General features: G+C 41.4%; 1 protein-coding gene across 5 annotated transcripts; it reads left to right on the top strand.

Moving 5' to 3' along the window:
* Positions 1-2,222: 2,222 nt before the first annotated feature.
* On the top strand, positions 2,223-17,972 carry LOC128744238 (cullin-3). Of its 5 annotated transcripts, none has more exons than XM_053841084.1 (11): positions 2,223-2,355; positions 3,653-4,300; positions 14,250-14,633; positions 14,698-15,453; positions 15,519-15,689; positions 15,746-15,916; positions 15,981-16,095; positions 16,176-16,333; positions 16,406-16,623; positions 16,759-16,897; positions 16,970-17,972. In XM_053841084.1, the coding sequence occupies exons 2-11, from the start codon at positions 4,244-4,246 to the stop codon at positions 17,120-17,122; spliced, it is 2,322 nt and encodes a 773-aa protein (XP_053697059.1). In that variant the 5' UTR covers positions 2,223-2,355; positions 3,653-4,243; the 3' UTR covers positions 17,123-17,972. The 5 variants fall into 5 exon arrangements, with proteins under 5 accessions (XP_053697059.1, XP_053697062.1, XP_053697060.1 ...); XM_053841087.1 differs by having other exon boundaries at positions 2,223-2,397; XM_053841085.1 differs by having other exon boundaries at positions 2,223-2,414.
* The last annotated feature ends 2,665 nt before the right edge of the window (positions 17,973-20,637 follow it).

The following is a 20,637-nucleotide window of genomic DNA, read 5'->3' as shown; positions in this document are numbered from 1 at the left end:
TTGTGTACAGAAACCAAACGTTAAAGAATAATTTTATGTCAATGCACTGACACAACTTTGTACATCCATTTTTCCTACTCTGAAAATGAAATTACTTTCCAATCGTATAAAAACAAGCAAATCAATGATGTAATGGATTAAACTTAACTAAACAATAGGTAAACGTCCGTTCTTTGAAACCCCTTTGACTACAAATGGTTATGTTAACAAACAAATGCGTTAGAGCTGTCAAAAGCGCGATGCGCAAAAGTGTTGCAAGTAACCCCGGTGTTGCAAGTATCCCCGGATGACGGTATCGTATTTCTATGTTTTAATCCTAAAACAAACATTAGGGGTATTCACGTAGCGCTTGATATGCTGCGTAAACGGTGTATTTCGTGTATATAATGCCGCAATTCGCATTGCAGTTCCGGTGTCTATGGAGATAAAACTGTCATGCGAGTAGCGGCAGCATAAATACGCAATACTCCGTATATACGCAACATAGCAAGCGCTACGTGAATCCCCCTATTATTTAAATAACAACGGAATACGACGGTTTACTTTACCAGCAAACTCGTCTCTGAATTTAAACTACGAACGAAAATTTTTCGTTCAATTTATTGAACCAAATTCAAGAATAACCACCTTACTGCGATGCGCGCACAAGCCCACATCACACGCACCACAAGCAATATGCGTAAGTTGTTCAATGCTAAAGATGAACGAGTTAATGACAAAATTTTGCGAATAATGCATGCCAACCGAGCTCTGTTTTCAAATCCCCTTCGCACCCCCACATTGTTCCTGGTGCTAATCTCTAAAGCCACGTTCAAACGTCGTGTTGAACGTTTTGCTCATTAGCTTCGTAACTAAATAAAACGGAATCAAAGCGCAGGCCATACACACTTAACAAAAAGCACAGATTTCGGTAAAATTTTACCGAAATCTAAACAGCTGAACGTTCGGTAAAAATTTCGATGGTGCCAATCGACGTTTACAGATCATTAGTAATGTTTGGTGCAATAAAAAATTTTACCGAACGTTCAGCTGTTTAGATTTCGGTAAATTTTACCGAATCGTTTAAGTGTGTAGGGATATGTGATAATATGTTTCATCGATATTTTTCGGTGAAATAAAAGTGAAAAAATACATAGGGATATGTGGCAGTAAGTTATTCAATGCTGAAGATGAACGAGTTAATGAGACAATAATGCGTCCGCGCTTTCGAGTAAAAGCTGTTTCACATTCTCTTTTTATCTCCTTCGTACCAACACATTGTTCCTGGTGCTAATTCAGTATCAAGAATCATCACCAGGAATAATGTGTTGGTATACTTATGCATTGAGATCTCTAAAGCAACGTTCAAACGTTGTGTAGAACGGTTTGCTCATCAGCTTCGTAACTAAACTAATTTCGTATTGCATGCGTCGGTGCAAACAAATTCATGAACGAGTGATGAAAACAATTTTGTCGGGCTGAATTTTGTTGCCTGTCCTATGAACAGGTTGAACATGCGGACGACGTTGCGTTGCCAAAGGTATGCTATAACGTTTTCCGAAAGTTGTACCCACTAGCCGTCATAGAGCTTGCTAATTTGAGATTGTGTTGGTGGTTTCTTTTCCCTTACTTACTTACTTATGTGTCCCTGTCCGCCGGTCCGGCAGAACAAAGGGATGAAATCAGAGATCTCCACTGCTGACGGTTACCCGCCATGACTTTTACATGTCGCCAGGACAGGTTCTCGTCTACAGCCCGGATGTCGTTGGCTAAGCTCCGTCGCCATGAGCATCTGGGTCTGCCTCTTCTACGCTGTCCTTGTGGATTCCAGTCGAGTGCTGCTCTGCAAACCTCGTTCGCTCCTTTCCTCAAGGTGTTCTTTTCCCCCAATTTGAAAAACGTCATGGAAAAACCAACAGCAGCAGCAACAAATCGCGTGTACGTATACGCGGCCTTGTGTGCGTACGGTAGCTGTCAGCAATCTCAATTACGCACGCGAAAAGGTGGATAGTCTTTGTATCAGTGCATGCAAAGGTCCAGATAACCCCGCACTCCTTTACATAATCAATGATGATTTTGCGCAAAGTTGTCGCAATTTGACAAACGGGCAAACGGCGATTGTCAAAAAGTGCTCGACAATCGAGCTACTCGAAGCAATTCGTGTATCGGGCCCACTTGCTGATTGATGGACACTAGAGAGACAGAGCGATGAAAAGAGGAAGAAAAAACATGGTCGCCATTACGGTACAAAGACGGCACTGCGACTAAAGTTTCAGAAAAGTTAATAATCTAGTTAGTTATTCCAGTCTGTAAATGTTCTTGCTAGTGTAGAATTTGTGCACTATACCATCGTGGTTTGTTTGCTAGTGTTTAAAAGTGCGTTAAGTTGATTTCTCTCGAGAAAAGTGACCCGAAAAGGTTGAATTCCTATTTCGGTTCGTCTTGTCTGTGATTGGAAAAGATGATTTTTTTGGTGTTGCCTATATGTGCTAGTGTTTCGATGACCGTCATCATCATTGTCATCCTCGGCTGATCGGTGTCTAAAAATCAGTATTCTTATCGCCAACGGGAAACCCGAAACAGCTCAGCCGGAATCGTCCCCAGTCGTGTTTCTGTAGCAATTCCGTAATTTGCGACAGAAATGCACTTTGCACCTACGGGATGTGGCTAAAATTTACAATGTTTTTTTTTTAATTTCTAATTTTTTGCTTCAAGCACCGTAATTTTTGGACGTATTTGCAAAGACATAATCGTACAATAGGGGTGCGATGGAACACAAAGATCGAAGCTAGTCGACTAGAGCCGAGGTTACGACGACGGCCGTCAAAATTAATGTATGTACGTGGTACGGAATTGAACAAAATGTAGATACACTTTAAATCTGTCTGCTATAGCTCGCTGCGTTTTTTTTTTGTGTGACGAAGTGACTGGCAGAATGAAATCGTGATTGTTGTCGACGAGTCTCGCTCAAGTAGAGTTTTGAGCGTCAACTCTAATAATTAAAATAATAATGAAAGCGGCAGTGGCAGGAGAGTTCTGGATTTAGTTTTGAAATTATAGTCGCATAAGCTATGCAAAAGGGTTGATTATGCGACCTTTTGGAAACTAAATCCAGAATTGTTGAAGCAAAAGCTTTTTTTTTTGTTTTTAATCCTGTTACTGTCACTGTCAATGAAATTATAAACTGATCGCAAATGACGAAAGTGCTGATAATTTTTTATCAGCAGATTTTTTAGTTGATTTTCTTTATAAATGTGCTTTAAAAGAAAGCATTGTTTTGTGTAGAATATACACTTAGATTCAGAGCGGGTTTTGTGTGTAAGGTATAGCGTGGAATCGTTTTGAAGCTCTTTGAAATATTTTAAGAGGCTGTGGTACATTACTAAAATTTGTTTTGTTTGAGTAGCACTAGATAATTTTTACGTGCAACCCTGGTTTATATTCACTTCTAAATTAAGATTTTAAAAATATATGCAAAGAACTTTAGCTTGACCGCTTGAGAGTTCTCGTTTTTCAATTCCCTAAGAAATATTCTACCTGCTATATGCAGTACCTCATTTTAAGTAATTTTCTGCTGATTTTGCTTTTTAATGAGTTTGACTTTTTCCGAGGAAGACAATAATGATGACGATTAAGTATTGATAGCAATTTTACCTAAACTATTACATTCTAGAATTCACCGTTGATCCTGTTTACACTAGTGCATCAAAATGAACAGAAAAATCAAGCTAAAATTTAGAAACAATATTTTTCCTGCAACACAATGACTTGGTTTGAGAGTGATCGATTCATTCATAAAGCGGCTGTCTTCAAATCGGTAGTGCTCGGTCTTCAGTGTCCCCAGCAGCAGCAGCACCAGCAGTATACTACCGTTATCCTTTACCCTGGTAAAGCGTTTTAAGTCTCAAAAAATAGGACACTGTCAGCAAAAATTCTGCACCAGTGTGTGCGTGTTTGCGGTAAGAGAAGCTGCAGAAGTTTAGTGAGCAAATTATCCGACGCAAATCGATTAATAAAGTAAATAAAATACGCGAAATAGTAACAAATTCAGTGGAAGAAAGTGAGACAAAGAAGACTGCTTGTGATTACAGTGCAAAAGCCGTGTAGAACGCAGAAGATAAATTCGAGCAGATTTTCCAATCTGCCAGTGGTGGTTTGCTTGTTTCGCCTGACGGCAAGCAGAAAGAAACGAAAAGGTCAGACAGACCCAACGGAGGCGGTCTGCCGAGGAGAGGAAGGCGATTAAATTGGATTTGCTTTCAAAATGAGCCGTCTTTCGACGCAGAAAAAGGAAGGCAAAATGCGGATTCGGGCTTTCCCGGTAAGTGTGATCTTTTGTTGCTTCATTCATTACCGTGATGTGGCTGTGGTGCAGAAATGCCAGTTGGAAACTGTGAGTGAGCTGGTGGAGGATGCCAGCGTCAGCTGGTGCGGTGCCATGGGAAGCAATGAACTTTGTGTTGCTGGCGAAATAATGCTTTATTCATACATTTGATAGATGTCAACATTGTTATAATGGGTGGTAATTTTTTGAGGAGAAAGTTCTAAAGAATACTTTCTGCTTTCGTAAGTAATCTAATTTAGTAATATTTAGCTTCTTAGTATGCCTAAATAGCAGAGTGTTTCATTTGTGATCTAAAATTTTTCTTCGAGTCTGACTGGGCTGGAAGGCTACTTTATTCCTGGTGTCGTTGAGGTTTTTGAAGAGAACAGATTTTATTGCAAGTCGTCCGGCATCCTTGCGACGTGGCCGGCCCTCCGTCGCCTTCCGACTTTCACCAGGTGTTCAGTTGGAATCCTTCTAAATAGTGAATTAAACTATGTCAATGATGAAACTTGCACTTTGATGCGATATTGTGGTGTATTGGAAACGAGATTCATTCCATTCTGGTTCCGTCCCGTTCCTTGTGTAACTGATAGTTCACTGCCTATAACTGAAGAATTGGCTAATATGCCACGGACATGAAATTGAGAAAATGCAATTTTATCACTTTTGTCTGTAAAAGAGGTTTTACACGGCAGTGGCAACTTGTTTAATGTGTTACCCGTCATACTTGCCGGAACCATGCTGTTCAATTGTAATAACGATACCTGTAACTGAATCCCCCCGGGGAACATATTCAACGCAGTAGCCATCTTTTCATTTATAAACATAAAGAGAGTTGACAATCCAGGTAAAAATTTGGCTAGCGTGCATACGGTGTCAATTAACTCATGCTACTAAGTCTTCAAAATGGTGTTAAACTATTTAAAACAGTACGGAAGTATAAGTGAGAATGAAACAACTAATCCGTGCACCCCGAAGGCGTTGCCAACGAAGTGCGAGGTTCAAGCGCTCCAGAGCCGGCGTTACAACACGCGAGGCCCTGTGCATATTGAGCAGCGAGGCTTTTTTGTATGTCACTATGATAGTTAAAATGCTCATCTTTTGGGGCAGGCTCCAATTGCTCTACATAGTTTGCGGAATGCTCATTGATGGAGTTGAGCTAGATAGCTGTAATCTTGTGGTCCAATTCGGTACTACATGGTTAATAACATCAATGACCTTTTGGGATTTGAGTTCTAGGATAGGAAGGATACTTCCGGAGAAGTCATGCCTACATAAAGCAAGAGCCACGTAATTGCAGAGCAGATGCGCTAAACTTTCAAGTTCAGAGTTACAAGAGCGGCAGGTTACGGTATCTTCCGATATTCTTTAAATAAAAAAAGCGGGACAGAGTCCAGTTAGCAGTCCCGTGATTGTGCGTAGTTTACTACGAGTTAAGTTGAGTAGTTTTTATCTACTGTAAAATTTGGGTAGATAAACTGTTTAAATGTTTGATCTGCATTCCTGTATTTGGTTGCAACAGAATGCTTTCTTAACAGCATAGTCTAAGCTGTACTGTTTGCTAACGCCTGTTTTTGTGGAGTTTATATTAAAACTCGTCTAGTAAGCATAATAACACGGTGGCCTTTAGAACTGCTAATAAACAACTTGATAGTACTTTTCTCTGACGATAAGTTCTACGTCAACGGCCTAAGCAATAGTCTGGTTATGAGACTGCGGCATCTTGTGAAGGAGTGCATCGACCAACAGTGTCCAAAGCAAGGGGGAGAACTTCTTGTGGACATCCTTTGATCACCGAAATCGTGACCAGTATATTTCTCAATGATGCTGTGATTTGTCTGCTCGAATGCATTGCTTGAATCTAGCTTATTATAGTGTAGTCGATTCCATTTTGGAAGAGAGTCGTAATAACTGAAACGAAGGACGTGTAATCGAAAGCTCCTTCAATATCAAGGAAAGCAAAATGTCCCGTCTCTTGATATTCGAGTGATTTCTCAATGAACGCCACTACACAATGCAGTGCGGTTTCCGTAGTTTGGCCGTTTTAGTAAGTATGTTGATTTCCATGCAACGAAGAGCTCTTCGAAAACTTGTTGCGTTATTTGTGATTTTCTCCATCAACTTGAAAGCATTAATGTAAGACTTATTGGTTTTAAAGCCTTTTGCATAGGTTTCTCTTTTTTATCTTTCTTAGGTATGAACACAACCTCTACCTTCTGCCGGAATCCGGAATATGTCCCAAAGCGAAAATGGCTCGAAAAAGGTTGATGAGCTCTGACATTATAACGTCGTCCATTTTCTGTAAAAAATGGATAGAATACCATCCGGACATGGAGATGTCATCGGTTCAAAAGAGCTAAGTGCCCATTTGATTAAATTTAGCAATGGGACAAATTCGATAGCGTATATTTTTTAACTGTTCTTTCGATCGAAACACTTCCTAAAGACGAAACAAAGAAAATAACATTATATTTCGAAGGAATTCTCCCACTTTACTGTTGATACTGCTCATCGGCTAACGTACACCTGCTCCAGTCATGATCTTGGTCAGCTGAATCCATCAATTTTATTTCTAACAAATGTTTATCGTCTCCCAAGACCCCCGTCATATTCAGTTTCCGCTTCATTATCGCCCAATACATCTCTTGGATGAAACTGGGAATAATTTGGTGGATTCAGCTCTTTTGGGATAAACGCGAGTAGGAGACTTGAAGAATTTGACCCCCGATATTCGGCTGTAATCGACTTTCGCATAAGTTTCACATCCATCGCGCTTCGTCAGCACCTGGTCGTACAACAAACATGCCCTAATTCTGGCCATTTGTTCGGTAACACCTGTAGCCTTCCAAATTCATCACAGAATGTATCAGTCAACATTCAGTTTGTTCTCCAAATTAGTCTGGAATATTGGGATTAGCTTTAACTTTCCGAATGATCTTTAACCGCAGTTGACGATCAAGGGTTTTACTCCGACGCTTGGTTTGCACTTTGCCCTTTGCGGCAGTCGTGAGAATTTTCTAGCATTTTTTTATTAAAAAGTTTTTAATAACTAACGCCACAATACTTTTGAAATAATCCAGCAGTTTTCCCTGCTACCGAGTTGACGGTGATGGATTTTGGAGTTGGCTGTGTCAATTATTTTTATTTTCTCCTCTTGCATGATAAACATTTCGGAACCACATTAGTTTTAGACTACAAAAAATATAAACCAAACAGAACTGTTTATGAACAACGAAACGCAGTCAAAAACTCGCATATTCGACTACTGAGAGCCCCGCTAACCCCAAAATTAATTGCTCCATTTCTAAACGATCCAAGCTTTGTTTATTTGAATTGAACAATTATCTGTATCAAGATCTCAAAAGGGTTTCTCAAAACCCTTTTTAAAATATTTTTAAAACAATCTGATCAGTTGAAAAAATTTTCGCTCGGGGAAATCTATACCTATAAAAAAGGATTTCTGTCTGTCTGTCTGTCTGTCCCTATGTTCCTTATAGAATCGAAGACTACTGAACCGATCGGCGTGAAAATTTGCATGTAGGGGTTTTTGGGTCTAGGGAAGGTTCTCTCGACGGCGAAAAACCCCTAAGAGGGGGGGGGGCTCCCATACAAATCTATGCCTATAAAAATGGATTTCTGTCTGTCTGCCCGTATGTTCCTTATAGAATCGAAAACTACTGAACCGATCGGCGTGAAAATTTGCCTATAGGGGTTTTTGGGGCCAGGGAAGGTTCTTATGATGGTTAGAGACCCCTCCCCCACTAAAAGGGGGGGGGGGGGGGCTCACATGCAAATGAAACACAAATTTCTGCATAACTCGAGAACTAATCAAAAATATGGAACAAAATTTTACATGTGGGTATTTTTGGAGACAAAATTTTTTTCTATGGTGAATTGAGACCCATCCCGACTTTAGGAGGGGGGCTCCCATACAAATGAAATACAAATTTCCTCAACTCGAGAACTAATCAAGCAAATGGAACCAAATTTAGCATGTGGGTGTTTTTGTAGGCAATTTTTTTTCTACGGTGAATTGACACCCCTCCCCTCTTTAGAAGGGGAATAATGACCTCTCTCCCTTTTAAGAGGGGGGTTTCCGTACAAATGGAATACAAATTTCCTCAGAAGTCGAGAACTAATCAAGCAAAGGGAACCAAATTTGGCATTTGGGTGTTTTTGGAGACAAGAATTTTTTCTATGGTGAATTGAAACCTCTCCCCGCTTCAGGAGGGGGGCTCCTATACAACTTACTTACTTATTCAGCCGAGAGCCGCGATGGCTCTTGCCGTATCAAGAATTCCTCTCCATTGTACTCGGTCCTGGGCTACACGTCGCCAATTCGTTGCGCGTCTCGACACGCAAATCGGTCTCAACCTGGTCGAGCCATCTAGCACGTTGAGTCCCTCTATTCGTGGTGCCGGTGGGGTTCTTGAAGAGAACGGATTTCACTACACAGTTGTCCGGAATCCTTGCGACGTGGCCGGCCCACCGTAGTCTGTCAACTTTCGCCAGGTGTACGATGGGAATCTCTCCAAGCAGTGCCTATAGCGAACGATTCATACGTCTCCGGCACTCTCCGCTTTCCGTCTGTACTCCGCCAAAAATAGTCCGCAACACCTTTCGTTCAAAAACGGCAAATGCACGTATGTCTTCCGTAAGTAAAGTTACTGTCTCAAGTCCGTAGAGGACTACCGGTCTGATTAGCGTTTTGTACATCGTCAGTTTTGTGCGGCGGCGTATGCTCCTTGATCGAAACGTCTTGCGAAGGGCAAAAATAATGCGTGGGCACGTTGTACTCTCGACATTTCTGAAGGATTTGTCGGAGAGTAAAAATTTGATCCGTAGTAGCATGGGCCCCCATAAAGCCCGCCTGATACTGCCCTACGAATTCTCTTGCTATTGGGGATAGACGACGCAACAAAATCTGGGAGAGCACCTTGTAGGTGGCGTTGACCAGCGTAATGCCGCGGTAGTTCCAGCAGTCTAGCCGGTCGCCCTTTTTGTAGATGGGACAGACTACGCGTTCCATCCACTCCTTCGGTAGTTTCTCTTCTTCCCAAATCCTTGAAATTAGCCAGTGAAGTGCCGCTACTAGTGGTTCTTGGTCATTTTTGAAGAGTTCTGCCAGGAGTCGGTCCTTTCCGGTGGCTCTATTATTCTTCAGCATACCGATTTCTCGTCGGATCTCTTCGAGATCGGGAGCCGGTACACTGTTGTCGTTTGTAGTATTCCGAGGTTAACTTCCATTGCGTCTCCTGCTGCTATATCGCCGTTGAGGTGTTCATCGAAGAACTGCTTCCACCTGTCGATCACCTCGCGCTCGTTTATGATTAGATCCCCTCCCTCGTCCCTACACATGTCAGGATTTGGTGTGTGGGCCTTGCGAGTTTGGTTCACCTTCTCGTAAAACTTGCGGGTGTCATTAGCCCGGAATAGTTCTAGCTCCTCACGATCTCTATCCTTCTTCTGACGCTTTTTCCTCTTCAGGATCGGGGTCAACTTATTCCTCGCTCGTCGATACTTGGCCAAATTCTCTCTCGTGGATATGCTCAGATAGTTTTCCCAAGCTCTTTTTTCCTCTCTCTATCGCATCTTGGCATTTCCCGTCAAACCAATCATTTTATGCACTCGAGGTTTCCACACCTAGCATCGCGGTTGCGGCCTCGTTAACGGCTGAGCGTATCCTACAGCATCCGTTTTCGAGGGTCGAAGCATCTAGCTCCACAGAGGAAGGTAGAGCTTCATCCAGTACGCGCGCGTAGTTTTCGGCAGTTCGCGGGTTGTCTAGTTGCCGAATGTCGGGGAGGGCGACTTTGTCGCGAGGTATAAACCGTCGATAATTTTGAGCGCACATGTACTGCTACTAGGTAGTGGTCCGAGTTAATATCCGCACTCCATAGAGAGCGTACGTTGGTGTTGTTCGAGAAAAACCGGCCCTCGATGAGAATATGGTCGATTTGGTTCGAGGTTCGTTGGTCAGGTGATCTCCAGGTGGCCTTGTGTATGTCTTTGTGAGGAAAGAAGGTGCTTTTGATCACCAAGCCTCGGGAAGCCGCGGGATCTTCCACACCTTCTCTCCTTTGCGACAGATCTCCTGTAGTGCCACGATGCCAAACTTTCGGGGTTCCAGCTGATCGAGCAGCACTTTGTCGCCACCAACGAAATTTAGCGATCTGCAGTTCCAGGTACCAAGTCTCCATTCCATGTCCTTATTTCGTCGCCTTGGTCCATGCCGAATATTCCGAGAAGATATTTCTTGACTCTTGTAAGTTTTTTGGTTTAGATAGGTAGCCGTACTAGGGCTTACGCTACCGAGTCTCGTGATGGGGGGCAGACACACTGTGCCTCCTCCCCTGTTGGTATACGACCTTAGTTTCCACCGGGGTTGGTTACCCGATCTCCGCTAAGGTTGCTCGTATTCCAGCTGGTACCACGTGGTAAGAGTTGCTAGATAAGAGGCTAGGGACCACAATGGGGTCTGTTTTACGTTACGTTATACAAATGCATATGCGCGTTATTACGACTCCTATACAAATGAAATACAAATTTCCTCATAACTCGAGAAGTAATCAAGCAAATGGAACCAAATTTGGCATGTGGGGGGTTTTGGAGGCAGTAATTTTTTTAATGATGGTTTGAGACCCTTCACCCCTGTGGTAGGGGGATAAGGATCATACAAATAAAACAGAAATTTTTGCGTAACTCAAAAACTAATCGAGCGCGAGAAATTTTAGACTTTCATAAAACATTAATCAATAACAAGATCACCAAAAACTATCAATAGTTACATTACATAATTCAGCGCAAGACGGCCACAGGCCGCGAGTGTTGCCGGCGACCTGCCATCGGAAGCGCCGGTCACTGCGGGGGGCAGCCCCCCGTAGAGATCACCTCTATCTAGGTTTATTTCAGTGGCGACTCGTGGTGGTTTAGCTTACCTGTTCAACCAGCGAAAAATACAAATTAATAAGCAGCTTTTTTATTATCGAAATTCTATATTTTATTCATAAAACAAACATTAGAGGTATTCACGTAGCGCTTGCTATGTTGCGTAAACGGTGTATTTCGTGTATATGCTGCCGCAATTCGTATAGCAGTTCCGGTTTCTATGGAAGCGGCAGAGTAGCGGCAGTATAAATACGCAATACTCCGTATACGCAACATAACAAGCGCTACGTGAATACCCCTATTATTTAAATAACAACGGAATACGGCGGTTTACTTTACCAGCAAACTCGTCTCTGAATTTTAACTACGAACCTAAGACTTTCCGTTCAATTTACCTATTGAACCAAATTCAAGAACAACCACCACACGCACCAAAAGCAATATGCGTAAGTTGTTCAATGCTAAAGATGAACGAGTTAATGAGAAAATTTGGCGAATAATGCATGCCATTCCCTTCGTACCAATACATTGTTCCTGGTGCTAATCTCTAAAGTAACGATCAAGCGTCGTATTGAACGTTTTGCTCATTAGCTTCGTGACTAGATAAAATGGAATCAAAGCGCAGGCCATAGGGATATGTGATAGTAAGTTGTTCAATGCTGAAGATGAACGAGTAATGAGACAATAATGCGCCCGCGCTTTCGAGTAAAAGCTGTTTCACGTTCTCTTTTTATCTCCTTCGTACCCAGAATCAACACCAGGAATAATGTGTTGGTATATGCTTGTGCATTGAGATCAAAGCAACGTTCAAACGTCGTGTTGAGCGGTTTGCTCAGCAGCTTCGTAAACTAAACTAATAATTTACCGAATTATTCGTATTGCATATGCGTCGGTTCAAACGAAATCATGAACTAGTGATGAAAAAAAATTTGTCGGGTTGAATTTTGTTGCCTGTCCTATGAACAGGTTGAACATGCGGACGAGTCGCCACTGGTTTATTTATATTCCTAGATCTACTGACCTCTACTACTTTCCTTCAGTTGGGTCACCCCTGCGAAATGGTACTTTCTACGAAAAGATTTTCCGTGAAATGGTACACCCCGCGTAAGGTTTTTCGCGAAATGGTATTCTGCGAAACTCTATATTCCGCGTTATGGTCAACCGAGAATTGGTGTTCCGCAAAATGGTATTCGGCGAAATGGTTTGTAATGATGGCGAATCAGGCTATTTATCAGGCTAAGCAAGGGGAGGAAGTTGTTTTCTACTTTACTGTGAGGAAAATTTGTATATTAAAATACCCTTGAAATCCCCAGAAGCTTGCAAAACTCAAAGTTGTGACAAGGGTCATCCGAGATTCACGATTTATGTACAACACAGTTTAATTTGTGGGAATACGAAGCTTGTCGGGTCAGCTAGTCATACATAAACCAGGAATTTGAAATTGAGTGGCCACCCTCAACTGTCTAGCAAGCACCACCTAGCCGAGATTTGAACATGCGACGACTGGCGTGTTAGATCAGCATCGTACCTCGAAGCTACCTATAGGCGGTTGTCCTTCACGTAGATTCTTCTAAAAAGCAGTTGTTCATCTGAAATTGACGATTTGTAACATTCAGCTCATTTTTTCGTCGGGGTTAATATAAAGTGAGTGCAAGTTCATTTGGATGTAAATTTTTCAAAAACAAACTTCAAATACTCTGGAGTGGAGGTTGACCTTTACCGTGTTTATTAAGCATAAGCATAAGCATAAGCATAGGATACCGCTCGTGTGCTGCTACTCCGTTATTGACCAAGACCGATGAAAATTGCAAAATAATGGCTGGAAAGAGCATACTTGGGACAGCACGCTATTTTTCATTGTGCAACATTATCAGGTCCCTGCATGCTGATCAATACCGACGCCGGCCACGTCCGAATGCGGGTCCTGGTGGGATGGAAAGGAATGTTAGTCCAATACTTGTTGCTACTAAAGACCAGGGAATCCTCTGCATCTTCACAAGTATTTCGGGAAAGGAATTGTTGTTAGTAGATGGGCGGAGCTAGATGGATAATGTAAGTATGTAAGCATCAGTCATATGAGACTAAGCTGGATATTCGAAAATTTTCTTGTAAAGTCAGTAACTACGAAAATTAAGATATAAAAAATACCTTTTTAACAAATTTAATACAATACCAATGGTGCTTATATACAACCATAATTTAATTTATATCGAAAAATACTATGCACATGCGAGATTTACGGCTCAAAAACCACGTAACAACTTGAACTTATCCGCGATCAGGGAAATCAAGGATAATGAAACGAGCCAATATAGTCCCTAAGTTGATAAGCATTTCCTCTTACCAACGCTAATATGCAGAGATATAGCGCCCTACACGCTTTTTGACCTTTACCGTGTTTATTGCAACTAAAGTACATTTATCTATTCTAAAAATTACGGCTGCGTAAGTTAGATCGCAACAACATAACCTTTATTTATTTCAGTTGTTTAATCAATTCTTTATTCAATCATAGCTATCCGCGATTTATAAGTTTCTTTTCCGCACTGGGTACTAATTAATTTTGTGTCATCCATCCCGTAGTACAACAAAATCTAGAGAAATCTGATCCAAGGTCAATAAAGACCTTGGTCTGATCTGATTTCCGTTGCTGCGCGATTTTTTTTACATGCTTGTCTACTTTGATGTTATAATTTTTGACAGATTACCTGCCTACAATCTGTCGTTTTTATTCAACTTTTTTCTCATCAAGAATTTTTTATTTGGTTCCACACTTCAAGATTTTTCGTAAACAAATTAACGGCCACAGCATCCCAATGCATGGTTGACCACTCGCGAGTTTTAGCGAAATGTTGGAGGGAGTCAGCAAACGTATAAAATCGGCCTTACACTCTAGTAGAGTGTCTCGTATTAATACCATCCCGATGCATAGAACGCATCCGATCTGGTGTGAAATCTACGTCGAATTTCCGTTTATCTATGTATACCGGCCTCACAAATTGTTAAGTTGAATTTCTTTTAAGACTTAATTCAATTTTTTTCCATTCTATTTAAGATGACTATGGACGAGAAATACGTGGAGTCCATCTGGTCACTGCTGAAGAATGCAATACAGGAGATCCAAAAGAAGAACAACTCGGGCCTGTCATTCGAAGAGCTGTACCGGAATGCGTACACCATGGTGTTGCACAAACACGGTGAGCGGCTGTACACGGGCCTGAAGGATGTGGTGACATTGCACCTGGAGACAAAGGTCCGAGAGGAAGTGCTGCGTAGTTTCAACTGTAATTTTCTGCAGACGCTCAATCAGGCTTGGAACGATCACCAGACGTCGATGGTGATGATCCGAGATATTCTAATGTACATGGACCGGGTATACGTGCAGCAGAATGATGTTGACAACGTGTATAATTTAGGATTGATTATATTCCGAGATCAGGTGACTAGTTTTATGGACTGGTACGAATTAACCTTCTAAATGTGTGCGTTCTATTTAATTGCAGGTTGTTCGATATGGACGCATTCGAGATCATATGCGCGAAACTCTACTTAGCATGGTGATGTGCGAGCGAAAAGGTGAGGCTATAGATCACATCGCTATTAAAAATGCTTGCCAAATGCTAATGGTACTCGGTATCAACAATCGTTGGGTTTATGAGGAAGATTTCGAGCGGCCGTTCCTTACGCAGTCGGCATCTTTCTATAAGCTCGAATCTCAGAAGTTCCTTTCGGAAAACAGTGCCAGCGTGTACATCCGCCGTGTTGAGGCTCGTATCACGGAAGAGGCGGAACGTGCTAAACTGTATCTGGACGAAAGTACCGAGTGTCGTATTGTTGAAGTTGTTGAAGATGAGCTGATAAAGAAGCACATGCGCACGATTGTTGAGATGGAGAACTCCGGTGTAGTTTACATGCTGAAAAATACCAAGACAGAGGACTTGGCTTGTATGTACAAATTGTTCTCCCGAGTGAACGGCGGTTTGAAGACGATCGCCGACTGTGTTTCGCAGCATTTGCGTTCGATGGGAAAAAATCTGGTGAAAGAGGAAGAGAGCGGCACCAATCCGATCACGTTCGTTCAGAACCTGTTGGATCTGAAGGATCGTTTCGATCATTTCTTGCACCACTCGTTCAACAATGATAAGATCTTCAAGAACATGATCTCGTCCGATTTTGAACATTTCCTGAACTTGAACAGTAAGTCACCGGAATATTTGTCACTGTTTATCGACGATAAGCTAAAGAAAGGATGTAAAGGGGTATGTTTCTCGGGTTATTTCGTGTATAATTGATAAGCTATAATAACTATTTGCACTTATTCCAGATGTCAGAACAAGAGATTGAAACCATACTGGACAAAACTATGGTACTATTCAGATATTTATTGGAAAAGGACGTGTTTGAACGATATTATAAGGCACATCTAGCGAAGCGTCTGCTGCTGAACAAGTCTGTGAGCGACGATTCGGAGAAGAATATGATATCGAAATTAAAGGTAAGGTATTTGTAGATTGCGTTAGTTAGTACGTATGTTGAACAACGATTTTTTAGACTGAATGCGGTTGTCAATTTACCTCAAAATTGGAAGGCATGTTCAAGGATATGTCCGTATCGAACACCGTAATGGAGGAATTCAAAAATCACATCAGTAACGATCCATCTGCTCTGGACGGTGTAGAATTGTCGGTTCGAATTCTTACGACCGGATTTTGGCCAACACAGGTGAGTTCGGTTATAAATTAGCAACTTTCGTTTGATAACATATTTCCCATTTTGGTTTCTTTAGTCGGCAACGCCGAACTGCAACATCCCGCAGGCACCAAGGAGAGCATTCGAAACATTCAAGCGTTTCTATTTAGCGAAGCATTCAGGCCGGCAACTAACTTTACAGCCACAGTTAGGTTAGTCATCGATTACGACGCGTTTGTAGGTAGATGCGAACGAAACAGATTAATTTTTATTTTCTTTTTGTGTAATGCAGGCACAGTGTATATGAACGCTGAATTCTATGGCGTCAAAGCCGACAAAGAAAGTGCAGATGGGGCATGTAGTAGTACAGCTGTAGCCTCTGGGTCGACGGGACCTCCGTTAGCACTCGGTGCACCCAGAAAGCACGTCCTGCAACTTTCAACCTATCAGGTTATTATCTGTCAACGATCAGCGCAAAACATTCAGAACTTACTGTTTTGTACTCTCTTTTTTTGTTTTAAGATGTGTGTCCTGATGCTGTTTAATAATCGCGAAAGGTTAAGTTATGACGAAATTCAGCAGGAAACTGACATCCCCGGAAAGGATCTGATTCGGGCACTGCAGTCGCTGTCCATGGGCAAACAGCAGCAACGGTTGCTGGTGCGAACGCCCAAATCGAAGGACATCGAACCGACGAACATGTTCTACGTGAACGATGCTTTCGTCTCCAAATTCCACAAGTAAGTTTCGTTCGCTAGCTCTAGCATGCACCTAGAATAATCCCCCGCGATTCAAGTAACAAATTTCAATAAGTTACAACAAGTCTAGAGAATTTCAGTTGTTAGAATTAATTGCATTAACAACTTCTTCTACAGAGTCAAAATCCAAACGGTAGCCGCCAAGGGTGAATCGGAGCCAGAAAGGAAAGAAACTCGAAGCAAGGTAGACGAGGATCGAAAACACGAAATAGAAGCCGCTATAGTGAGGATCATGAAGGCTCGAAAGAAGATGGCGGTAAGCATTTAGTCGACCCGGTTTTCTTAACTTTGTAGCTAATCCACCATTCTTTCTTTCTCATTTTTGTAGCATAACCTGCTGGTATCAGATGTGACCACTCAGTTGAAGAGCCGGTTTATGCCCTCACCGGTGATTATCAAGAAGAGAATAGAGGGTCTTATCGAGCGCGAGTATTTGGCGCGAACGCCCGAGGATAGGAAAGTTTATGTGTATTTAGCTTAAAATGGCTAACTAGTGATGTAAAACTATTGGAAAGAAGAGAACCATGCGTTGGGCATGGACCTACATACCGACACTCACCCCTTCACACAAACAGACAAACACACGTTACATAAACGAAAATAAGCACGCGCGCGTACACTCGCATTCTTATACAAGTTGACGCCGACATTGCACGGATTATAATGGAAGCGAATATACATTGTAACACTCAAACAATGAAAGTTAACTGATGAATGCCTGTGAGCTCCGCAAAAATCTGTTGCATTCGCGAAAAATCTCTCTACTAGATTCGATTCCTTTTCCTGAACAGACCACAAAAAAATTAACTCCATCCTATTCGATTCGCTTGAAATGTATTTTTGCGCATACTGATCCATAGAAATATACGCTATCGCTTCGCCGCTGTCGCTTAACAAAGAATCCCGAAGTGGTTTCTGCTCCAGAAGCATCGTAGTTTGGCGTGATTTGTAAGACACACCTGTCTCGGAATCAATGTATGCAATTACATCAATCTTTGTACAAAGAAATAAACAAATTTGCTGCCCTGTTTTTTTGCGCATACATTCTTCAGTTTACCCTTGATGCTGAAGCAGTTTCTGTCGGTTTAAATTTCACACCTATAGCTAAACATCTGCGCACGACATGCGATCCCACAACTAGCATTAGGTCTGATAGCGCAGATATACAAAATTTCCAATGCAACAGTGAAGGGAATTATAACAGTGCGGTAATATTTTTTGCGAGGGACAGAAGCGAAGGAAAAAGAGGAAGCATATTATATAGTAATTAAAGTAAATTAATTATTAAATTTGAGAATATGGAAACTCCTATTAATAAAAATAGAGATCAGCAAACCAAAAGCGTGATAAAAATGCATTTGATGAGAACAAATTGAAAATATCCGAAACTGCGATCATTCTACAAGCTTGCATCACTTTTCTCTTTGTAGTACTACTTCTGTAATAGAAGAATTTTTAACTATTATGACAACCGACTAAAAATTCGATTACTTCGAATGTCCGAAACATTCATGAAGCCGGAGCAGTTGGCCTACTCGCTCGGCAGCTCATCGAATGGGAATCAAGATTGCAACTTTTCAGGAACTTCGGCGGGCAAATTCAATTTACGTATGGACAACGGACATAGTCGAAGACGCTAAAGACGTGTTTTACGATAAGCTCGAACAGATTCTATAGAAAATCTCGTAGAAAGAGATTACCCACGAACGACCGAAACAACAAATGGCATAATATGTATATCTAATGGCTGAATCACAAACGGTCGCATCACGAATGGTCGAATCACAAAAGACCGAAACACGAATGGCCGAACGTCACATTCGGCCGAAAATATTCATGGCCTTCAACCCGGACAAACGTTGGGTACATGTTGTCCTTACTCGCTGCCGCTCGTTTGGACTTAAACTAAGGGATAATCCCTACTAGTCAGTAAACCAAAATAGAAGTGGTTTCTGCGAGAAGTGAGGGGGCTGCCACGCTGTTGAATGGAGAAGTAAGCATAGAGAACAACAGAAACAAGATAAGAATCCTGTGCGATGGTTAAACCATGGAGCCACCCTCACAGAAGGACGTTAAGAATGCAATTAGTGAGCTGAAAAACGGTTACGAAGCTGATTTTCGAGAAAATCACTCTACGATGGATCAAACGTTTACCTCGTGATAAATCCGACTGATCCTGGAAAGCGAGCTTTGACAGATAATGTTTAAACATACCTCTTTATTTTGTACTCCGAACGAATACAAATTATTTCAATGTGTCCGAAATATAGAATATGGGTGATAGTTTTTTGGCTAATCTGACAAAGCTGATCCAACGCCGCTGAAGGAATCCAAAGAAACCTCAAAATAACAGGCGAGGCATTAGTCGCTTTCGTGACGGGAGCTTGCGGTTTTAACCATCTACGACGAAGTGTGATGTAGTCGCATGAATCATGAGCTGTATTAAGCATGAAAATACGCTTATGCATTAGGCTGGACATGTGACCAGAATGCGGACCGTCGCTGCAAAAGCAAAGGAAAATCGATTCTCTTCGGTCAAGAGTGAAAAGAAGCTTTATTGTAAACTTTTCATCACCCACCAGGAATTGACGAAAAAATTTATTTCACACACAATTTCTATTGAAAGTTTTTCATCACCGTGATCAATTTTGTCATAAGTTTTTTCCGAATATTTTTCCTGAGATCATTTGCTGCAAGTTTTTTGTAAAAAAAAATTGTTTCTGCGTTGCTTAGTCAAACAGCTGTGATATAATGTCCGACAAAATGGGGAAATTTACATTGCAGTTTTCTGAAGAAAAATGGTGACCTCAAATTTATTAAATATTTAAATCTCAAGTTCACAACCCAGGTTAGCAATGAGCATGAACATAAGCAGTAAATCAACCGTTTATTAGCACTATTGGCGTTTTTTACTGCGCATTGCTGTATATTAGATTTTTGACTGCATATCTGTTGAAAATTGGCATCCATTATTCTATTTAAATTGTTTGTCTCAGCAATCAGTAGGAATTAGATTTTGCCCATATATTTTTTTGAGTATATTTTTTGAGGCGACTCTTGAATGCTTATTGGCTTGCTTTTCAATAGCATTGGTAGTGCGTGTTGGTGAAGCCCATTGGCATGCTGGTGTATAACATTTCATAAAATTCAGAGACTCTTCGGTCCAAGTCTGTATAATAATTTTGAGGAATCCTAATGTCCAATGCTTAACTCAAAACACTTTCAAATGAGATGTATCACAAACCTCCAATACATCATGTAAGCTGCCTACAGTAAAACTAGGATGTTAATTGTTTTATTTTTAAACTATCTGTTTTCTTAATTGAAAAGACACAATTTCAAGGAATAAGTTTCGATTCACTTTTTTTGACTTTTTATAGATATTTGTAATATGTACCTAGAAACTTTTAAAGACGTGGTTCAAATGCTGTTTGTGCCTCTTTAGGCCTAAATGTTACGACCGTCATCTAGTGACGTACTTAGCCGGTAAAGGGTTAACACGCGCTTGCTCTGCGAGCGAACAGGAGAAACGGTTCTTAGGGTAGACGCGACGGTTGATATTACTGATTTTCTAGAGCATGGGATGCTATTTTCTTCTTTTTAACACGCTCTGCTGCTGCTTCATGGATTTGAATCTACAGTAAAGTAACATTTTTCCCCCGAAATATGAAGCACAGATGGTATGTATAGGCCAAAGGCCTTAGGCCGAAGAAACTCTTCCCATAGCATACATTTTTGCAGGAAAGAAATCGTTTTTGCGAAATATTTTGTTTGATAGTAAGCATGGATGCAAATACATAATCGGTTCATTACCCTAAAATAAGCCAGCTCGCCTGCGTTCTCCGAAGCGTAGCATGCGCATGTGTTTGTGTTACTTAACAGTCTCAGCCTCAGCTCGTTCGTAGCACAAAATCTGGTTTTTATTTATTTCACCTGTGCGCTTGTGCCTTGAACGTAAACAAAGTAGGCAGTGTGATTGGTGTAGATTTTTTTCTC

Source organism: Sabethes cyaneus, chromosome 3 (assembly GCF_943734655.1).
Source record: "Sabethes cyaneus chromosome 3, idSabCyanKW18_F2, whole genome shotgun sequence".
In the NCBI taxonomy this organism is placed as follows: Eukaryota; Metazoa; Arthropoda; class Insecta; order Diptera; family Culicidae; genus Sabethes; species Sabethes cyaneus.
This window is presented reverse-complemented; position numbering and strand designations above follow the sequence as displayed.

Coding starts and splice junctions, on each gene's coding strand:
- LOC128744238 (XM_053841084.1), top strand. CDS start 4,244: ATGAGCCGTCTTTCGACGCAGAAAAAGGAAGGCAAAATGCGGATTCGG. Junction 14,634..14,697: donor TGATTATATTCCGAGATCAG/GTGACTAGTTTT, acceptor ATTTAATTGCAG/GTTGTTCGATATGGACGCAT. Junction 16,898..16,969: donor AGGCTCGAAAGAAGATGGCG/GTAAGCATTTAG, acceptor TCATTTTTGTAG/CATAACCTGCTGGTATCAGA.